At 43.9% G+C, this 8,956-nt stretch overlaps 1 protein-coding gene across 1 annotated transcript in view; it reads left to right on the top strand.

The window, feature by feature from the left end:
* Nucleotides 1-357: 357 nt before the first annotated feature.
* Nucleotides 358-8,956, top strand: part of naa35 (N-alpha-acetyltransferase 35, NatC auxiliary subunit) — a 14,598-nt gene continuing 5,999 nt past the window's right edge. Inside the window, 15 exon segments of the mRNA XM_030774881.1 lie at nt 358-379; nt 1,355-1,483; nt 2,388-2,421; nt 2,742-2,856; nt 3,048-3,122; nt 3,416-3,583; nt 3,709-3,775; nt 4,037-4,080; nt 4,266-4,316; nt 4,555-4,638; nt 7,039-7,153; nt 7,694-7,872; nt 8,003-8,062; nt 8,190-8,296; nt 8,796-8,862. Coding sequence (XP_030630741.1) covers nt 1,363-1,483; nt 2,388-2,421; nt 2,742-2,856; nt 3,048-3,122; nt 3,416-3,583; nt 3,709-3,775; nt 4,037-4,080; nt 4,266-4,316; nt 4,555-4,638; nt 7,039-7,153; nt 7,694-7,872; nt 8,003-8,062; nt 8,190-8,296; nt 8,796-8,862 — 1,287 coding nt within the window. The 5' untranslated portion in view covers nt 358-379; nt 1,355-1,362.

Genomic DNA, 8,956 nt, shown 5'->3' on the forward strand with positions numbered 1-8,956 from the left:
TTAATGTGACGTCCCGATGTTTTTATTGATCCTCTTTTGGGCGTCAATGACAAACAACGCGATACGCGAAGAGTTCCGAGTGATCGAAAGGTCTTGTAGGAATTGTAGTATTTTGACACCTCAGTCAACACAATCAAATCGAAATGTGTCTCAACTCAAGATGAAATTTTATTTGTATTCATTTTAATGTGATATCTTGTACTAGTACTAAATAAACACACTCTCTTAACCTAAAATAAATGACAGAACAGGTAGTTAAACAGTGTCTGAAATTACATCAAAAACAATATTTCCCAGAATGCAACTCGATGGTGATGACATATTCTAGTGCCCAAAACTGTGGTATTGGGACCTACATCAGGCTTGGAGGAAAGAGAAGGTATGATTTTAATGTTCTTCATGAAATACTTTTTTGGGAGGATATTGCTTAGTGTTTGTCCACAACGAAAAGTTACTGAAGTAATGTTTGTTGATTACTCCGAAGTGTAATCTTGTAATGCACATTTCAAACAAAACTCCTGTCAATGAGGCATTAGCTCGGCTAACGTGAACATTTTAATGATCTGTGGTGTCTTTTCGTTCAGAATGTCGCTTCTCTGACATTCCGCTGTCAAATGTGATCTCGTATTTCAACAAACCGACACACTTTAGATATTTATGTTTGAGGCCTGCAGTCCTATTGGACTGCTGCAAGAATCTTTGGTTTCCACGGGTTGTATACAAAAGCTACTAGTTAACATAATGATTCATTTTCTTAATGTATCGGCAGCAAGCATCTCTGAGCTTGTAGTGCCATTGTTTCATATTGTAACAGAGTGAGAGAGAGTTAGTCTTTTTGTCGAAGTTGTTCTGACGCTGTTAATCTGACAGAGACCGAAGGTAGTACCTCAAATTATAGTCACAAACCGTTTCTGCAAAAATAAAATACATTCATACATACCCCTACTTCCAAACCATGTAAGAAAGTTTTTAGAGTTTTACAGTAGCCCGAAAATATTAATCTCATTTTTTGTTTGTTTGTTTGCTTGTTTTCCAAAGAGAAGTTGAGTAAATAGGTTTAACCTGCGAATATAAAACAAAAATATTCCTGATCAGTTTGCTGAAATGACTCATTCACTATATTAATTATCTAGTAAAATTCTGAAAAAGAAGTAACATTAATCATCTACGTCATTCCCTGACGTCCTCACAAATCCTCTTGGTCCACCTCTTATTATTCAGTTCAAACTCATCAATATTTATTTTGAATGTTTGGCACTAAAGCTAACAAATGTACATGCCACATGCAAACCGAGTCCTGAACAAATATCTGCTCAGCACGTTTAATGGTCTCAGATTACGGTTCTGTTCTCAGCCATCTCCATGGTGATGAAGTCGTCGGTCGAGGAGGATGAGGCAGGTTGGGGCCTCGGAATCCCGGAGAAAATGCGAAACAATGCCAACTGGGTGGACATTACCCAGGAATTCAAAGGAGCTTGTAAAGGTAATCAGATGCTGTCTTTCTCCCGCCCCATTTTTTATTGACAGTAAATAACTACCAATTGATAGTTATCTGTGCGCTCTGTTAGTGTCGAGATTACATAGCCGCTTGATAGATCCCTTAGTAATGACATAACAACCCTAAAGACGTATATATTACTTAAGCAGCGAGTCTGAAATGTGTAGGAAGGAAAGTCAACGTACCTTTTTGTAAGTGTGTGTTCAGGAATCCATACAACAGACCATGTCTGGTGAAAGCTAAGCTGTTTTCCTGCTGTCCTGTGAGTAGGTGTGTTCTGTGAGAAGGTTTGTTCTGTGAGAAGGTTTGTTCTGTGTGTACGTTTGTTCTGTGAGCGTGTTTGCCGAACGGAGACACGACGCAGTTTGTCGTTGCTGGAATGTAAATATCAGGGCTGTGCCGGTGACGGACGGTCGGCTACATCGGTGAACCTCAACGCAAGTTCACTCCCAGAATAGCCGTTTTTCCATTGAGATTTGGGAAACGGGCTGGAATTTCACTCTATCCTCCAATATCAGCTCCTGTCATCTGTGTGCCCAGTGTTTTTTAAGTCAACATAACCAAATAGGGTCTAAGTATTCTGCGGGAATATTTACACAAGTACCTCTGTTAATTGTAACTACCAATAGTCCCCTCTCATTCAGACATCTCATTTAGACGACACAGTAGCATGCTGCACACAGAGAGTCCAAGCCTATGTGTGGCCTGTTTCAATCCTCTGAATAGTTCGCATTTTGGTGTACCTAAAAATACCCTCGCTGATGTAGGTCTCGATGTCAGCGCTCTGTAATTCTCTGGGGTGAAGCATCGGCCCTTTTAAACGTGCTTTTAAGGTTTTTGGCTTAATGTCCATATTTTTCGTTTTGTTTTTCTTTCCGTTTTTTTCCAGAGCTCAACCTTGGGGAATTGCTTCATGACAAGCTGTGAGTATGAATGACCTTTTTCGTGATGTATTTGACCAGACTGTATCTGTTTGATTTGTGTTTGGTTACATGCCCGCTCAGGTATGCTTATAAATCACTCAGATTGTTTCTAGCTGAACTGGGTTGTAGTTTAACAGTGTAAGCACTCATGGAAAGCCTTCTGATGCATTTTGAGAATTGATTTCCTTGACCCAGCCAAAAGATTCAAAATATAATTGCTTTAAGACCTTGTTCAGGTCCAGGATGGGGACACGCTTTCCCACATTGCAGCAGGTTTGTTATTTGGCCATCCAATCAGAATGTGTGTCTGCCTCTTTAAGGTTCGGGCTCTTTGAGGCCATGTCAGCCATTGAGATGATGGACCCTAAGATGGATGCCGGAATGATCGGCAACCAAGTGAACCGGAAAGTTCTCAACTTTGAGCAGGCTGTCAAGGTTTCACTCTGACCCCTCTGAAATCGCTCGAATCTTTAGTCCTAACCCTCTTAGTGGAGGGTCTTTTTTTTTTTTTTTAGCTTGTTAAATTTGGTTTGAGATACAAGCTCTCTCTCTCACTCTCTCTCTTTCTCTCTCTCTTTCTCTCTCTCTCTCTCTCTCTCTCTTTCTCTCTCTCTCTGTTTTTGTAGGATGAGGCTATCAGAGTGAAGGACCTTACACTGCCGGAGCTGATTGGAATTGTTGACACCTGTTTTTGCTGCTTGGTCAGTTGTCACACAGCACAGACAATACACTGATATTAATACTGCATCACTTATTAAACCCATATTAACCGCTCTCAGTGGTGAACCCAGTGAATGGGAGGACTGTATGCTTAATGCACAGTGCATATCCACTGTAAATGAGCGTTAAAGACTCTCAGTAGAATTGACGTTTCTGCTGATCTTGGATCAGTTTTTCCTCTCAAAATTTCAAATTCATATAGTTATGTTGATGAAGGGGTGCTGATCCTAGTTCTGTTCTTCCTGTGTGTGTGTTTGTGTGTGTGTGTGTTTAGATCACTTGGCTGGAGGGCCATTCCCTGGCTCAGACGGTCTTCACCTGTCTCTATGTTCATAACCCAGACCTGATCTTGGACCCAGCTCTCAAAGCGTTCGCTCTGGGCATCCTCAAAATCTGTGACATCGCTCGCGAGAAAGTCAACAAAGCGGCTGTGTTTGAGGAGGTGAGAAGTCGTGTGTGTTTACTTGCTCTTGCCCATATACTGTATATATGTACATAGAGAGATAGATAGTCAAATACACACACACATTTATTTGCTTGTTTGTTTGTTTGTTTATTGAAATCCAGGAGGATTTCCAGGCGATGACATATGGTTTTAAAATGGCTAACAACGTCACAGACCTGCGAGTAACAGGTACATGTTTATTCATTTACTCATTTCAAACATATCGGTGTAGGAGACGGATTTTTAAGAACTTTTTAAGTACATTTTAAGGAGTATTCAGATGCCTTTGAATGAAAGGATTAACACAATAAACATTCACATGCACAGATGACTTACATCTTTATTTGTTTAATAAAGATGTAAGAATGAATGAAAGAACAATACAGAGAACAGGGAATCCGGTCAGGTGTGTTAATTTAGTATCATGTTTGTATGCTGTTCTTCGCACAGGGATGCTGAAGGATGTTGAAGATGAGCTCCAGAGGAAAGTAAAGGTATTCAGATGGTCACAGTTCACAGATAAATATTCACACGTGTTCACCCAGCTGTTCTCCCTTTCAAATTCATTCACCTTTCTTCTGTGCCTCTTCTTTTTGCTTCTCTCTCTCTCTCTCTCTCTCTCTCTCTCCCTCCCTCTCTCTCCCTCTCTCTCTCTCGCCCCCCCCCTCTCTCTCTCCAGAGTACTCGCAGTCGGCAGGGTGAACAGAGGGACCCAGAAGTAGAGTTAGATGTAAGATTGATGTTGTCTTATATTTCAGTGACTGTGTCTGCATGTGAGCGGATCTGGCTATGTCTGTGTGTCTGTGCGTGGGTGCATCTGTTTGTGTGTGTATCTTTCTCCGTGTGTGTGTGTGTGTGTGTGTGTGTATATATCTATCTGTGTGTGTGTGTGTGTGTGCACGTGCGTGCCTGTGTGCATGCATCTGTGTGTATGTGTATCTTTCAGTCAGCCTGTCTCTCTGTTCCAGCATCAGCAGTGCTTGGCTCTGTTCAGCAGGATCAAGTTCACTCGCCTCCTCCTGACTGCACTCATCTCATTCACCAAGAAAGAGGTACACTGCTCTCCCCTGCAGGGCCTACAGACCACTGACAGTGACTCATTGGTCAGTTGGTTGGTCGGTTGGTCGGTTGGTCGGTCATTTGGTTGGTTGGGTGATTGGTTAATTGCTGGAATGGTTGGTCGATTAATTGGTTGATTGATTTAGTGATGGATGGATGGATGGATGGATGGATTTACAGATTGACTGACTGATTGATGGATTGCTGGATTGATTGAGTTTCAAGTTTCAAGTTTTATTGTCATTTACTAGATAACAATTGTAGACATCATTATCAGCAATGAAATTCTTGGGCTCGGGGCCAGCTCAACTTGCAAGAGTAGCAGTTAAATAACAATAATAATATAATAAAAGAACAATAAAGGTAGATATAGGGGTTCTATAGGGAGATATATAGGGGAAATATTATGTACATGTGCATAAATAGAATGTACAGAGCCGTAGAAATATAAATATAGAGGTATAAGAGTAGGAGTATAGAGTGTGTAGTGGGTGATCAGTCCTGAGTGGAACAGTCTTAAAGTGCTTGTGCAACAGCATGTGCAGCAGCATAGACGGTTGTGGTGTAGTGCAATATTGAGTTCTTTAGTGCAATGTATGTAGACAGACAGTTATCAGTCTGAGGGTCCGAGCAGTGTCTGCAAGTGTAGTGCCAGTGGTTCAGGAGTCTGACTGCTTGGGGGGAAAAAGCTGTCTCTGAACCTGCTGGTACGGGTCCGGATGCTCCTGTACCGTTTGCCGGATGGCAGGAGCGTGAACAGTCTGTGGCTGGGATGGTTGGGGTCAGCGAGGATCCGCTGTGTCTTCCTCCTGCAGCGCTGGCTGTAGAGGTCCTGGATGACTGGGGTCAGTGAGGATCCGCTGTGTCTTCCTCCTGCAGCGCTGGCTGTAGAGGTCCTGGATGACTGGGGTCAGTGAGGATCCGCTGTGTCTTCCTCCTGCAGCACTGGCTGGTCCTGGATGGCTGGCAGCTCAGTCCTGGTGATGCGCTGCGCTGATCTGACCGCCCTCTGCAGAGCTTTGCGGTCATGAGCAGTGCAGCTGCCATACCAGGCCGTGATGCTGCCAGTCAGGATACTCTCAATGGTACACCTGTAGAAGTTGGTGAGTATCCTGGGGTCCATCCCGAACCTTCTCAGTCGTCGGAGGAAGAAGAGCCGCTGTCTTGCTGCTTTCACAACCACTCCTGTGTGGTGTGACCAGCTTAGATCCTCGCTGATGTTAATCCCCAGGAATCTGAAGCTGCTGACCCTCTCCACAGCTGTATCCCCGATGTGGATGGAGGTGTGTCCCTCTCCCTGCAGTCTCCTGTAGTCCACGATAAGCTCCTTGGTCTTGCCGACATTGACCAGGAGGTTGTTGTCCTGACACCACGATGTCAGGGCTCTCACCTCAGCTCTGTAAGCAGACTCGTCACCGTCAGTGATGCAGCCGATGATGGTGGTGTCATCGGCGGACTTGATGACAGTGTTGGAGCTTTGTGAGGCCGTGCAGTCGTGAGTGAACAGGGAGAACAGCAGGGGGCTGAGCACACATCCTTGGGGGGCACCAGTGCTGAGTGTTAATGTGGAGGAGGTGACGCTGCTGATCCTTACTGCCTGGGGTCTGCCTGTCAGGAAGTCCATGATCCAGCTGCACAGGGAGGGGCTGATGCGCAGGTCATGGAGCTTCGTGACGAGTCTGGACGGCACTACAGTGTTAAAAGCGGAGCTATAGTCAATGAACAGCATTCGCACATAGGTGTTTTTCCGGTCCAGGTGTGAGAGGGTGGTGTGTAGTGCGAGCGCTATCGCATCATCTGTGGACCTGTTTGGCCTGTAGGCAAACTGGAGTGGGTCCAGTGTGGTGGGCAGGGTGGATGTGATGTGAGTTTTGACCATACGTTCAAAACACTTCATCACGATGGAGGTGAGTGCTATTGGGCGGTAGTCGTTAAGGCAACTCACGTTTGTTTTCTTTGGGACTGGAATGATGGTGGTCTTCTTGAAGCATAAGGGGACTACAGACTGTTTCAGGGAAAGGTTGAAGATGTTTGTGAAGACATCTGCCAGTTCGTATGCGCATGCTTTGAGAGCGCGGCCCGGGATATTGTCAGGACCAGGAGCTTTACGTGTGTTTACCCTTCTGAAAGATTTACACACGTCTGCCTGAGATAGCTGGAGCGGGCAGTTGTCCTGTTCTAGCAGTAGGACCGGTTTAGTGTTGCTCTCAAAGCGAGCATAGAAGGAATTTGACTGACTGACTGATTGATGGATTGCTGGATTGATTGACTGACTGACTGACTGACTGATTGATTGGTGAATAGATGGATGGATGGATGGATGGACTGACTGATTGATTGATTGATTGATTGATTGATTGATTGATGGACTGATTGATTGATTGATCTCTTAGGCTGGAGCAGTGAGTGAGGCTCAGAAGCTGATGACTCAAGCTGCCGACCTTCTCCCCGCAATTCACTCCACTATTCAACACGGCATCCAGTCTCAGAACGATACCACCAAAGGAGGTACCACAAACACACACACACGCGCACACACACACACACACACACACACACAGACACACACACACACACACACAGACAGACGCACACACACACACACACACGCACACACACACACACACACGCACACGATCACACACACACACACACACACACGCACACACACACACACACACACACACATACACACACAAACACAAACACACACACACGCGCACACACACACACAACTCTATAAAAGGCTATCTCTTATGAACATCGCATAACTACTTTGATACATGCCAATTACAAATAATTTCTAAAATCTATAATTAATTAATTAAATTTATATTTGTGTGAATTACAGTTACTCAACTAGTAACTACATTGTAATAACCCCAACTGTATAACTACATTGTAATAACAACTATGTTGCATTATGGGATGCAGACATTTCTAAGGAGTTGCACAGGCACTAGGCTGTCTACACAGCTAAAATAGGTTCTGATTTGCTCAGTTCTTTCTCACGCTCAACCACACACATGGCTCCACCCACTTCTTCAGATCATCCAATCATGATGGGCTTTGAGCCGCTGGTCAACCAGAGGCTGCTCCCGCCCACCTTCCCACGCTATGCCAAGATAATAAAGAGGGAAGAGATGGTCGGCTACTTCAGCAAACTTATCGAGCGGATCAAGAGCGTTTGTGAGATCATCAACATCGCCAACCTGCACAGCATTCTGGTAAACGCAGGAACTCGGGGTTAAAATAACTTTATTGGTTCAAATGACGCACAAAAGTGCACGTGATCCATTTTTTTTTGAAGAATTTATTTATTTTATTTATTTTTATTTTATTTTTTTTTTTTTGAAGGATTTCTTCTGTGAGTTTAGTGAGCAGTCCCCCTGTGTCCTCTCCAGGTCTTTACTGCAGGTAAGCGACGCAATCGCTGGACCGTAGCTCTGTGTTCCAGGCTAAACTCAGACACGGCTGTCATTAAACGACTGCTCCGTTTCATGCTCTGGTTTTTTTTTTTTGTTTTTTTTTTTTGTCTTTCCAGACAACGTTCTTAATCGACAATAAGAAGGTGTTCGGCACCCACCTGATGCAGGACATGATTAAAGATGCCCTGCGGTATTTCGTTAGCCCTCCCGTTCTCTCCCCAAAGTGAGTGTTTCGCCCCCCCCCCCCCAGCCCCACCAGACACACACTCTCAACAACTTACCCTCTCACCCAGAGAAAGACCAGTGCTCCGCATTCACACGTGCTAGGATCATTTCCACGTTCAAAACCACGAATGTCACCCGCGATTGGCCAGTTACAAATAACTGACCAATCATGTCAGTCACTCAATATCTGACTGGTGAGGTGTTAAACATTACGAAACATTTCTCAAATATTACTAAACATGACTCTCAGGTATAACAAGCTTCTGTACAATATAGATGCTGCAAGACTAAATAAGACATTGAAATGATCTCAGTAGAGAGAGACTTTTCGTAGATGTGAGTGTTTGATTAAAAAAATTGAAAATTAGGAGCTACAATCTTTATGAATATATAAATATAGAGTTCCATGCATTATGATTATGTAAATTTGGAGTTGCATTCATTGTGAATATGTTTGGAGTTGCATGCTTTAAATAATGCTTATGTTCTCTCATAAGGTGCAGTTTATACAATAACCATCAGGCCAAAGATTATATCGACTCCTTCGTCACGCACTGCTCAAGGGTACGAACTCTTACAGGGGAGGGTGTGTGTGTGTGTGTATGTCTGTGTGTGTCTGTTCATGTCTCTGTGTTTATGCATGCATCTGTGTGTGTAT

The sequence above is a fragment of the Chanos chanos genome, chromosome 1 (assembly GCF_902362185.1).
Source record: "Chanos chanos chromosome 1, fChaCha1.1, whole genome shotgun sequence".
Classification (NCBI taxonomy): Eukaryota; Metazoa; Chordata; class Actinopteri; order Gonorynchiformes; family Chanidae; genus Chanos; species Chanos chanos.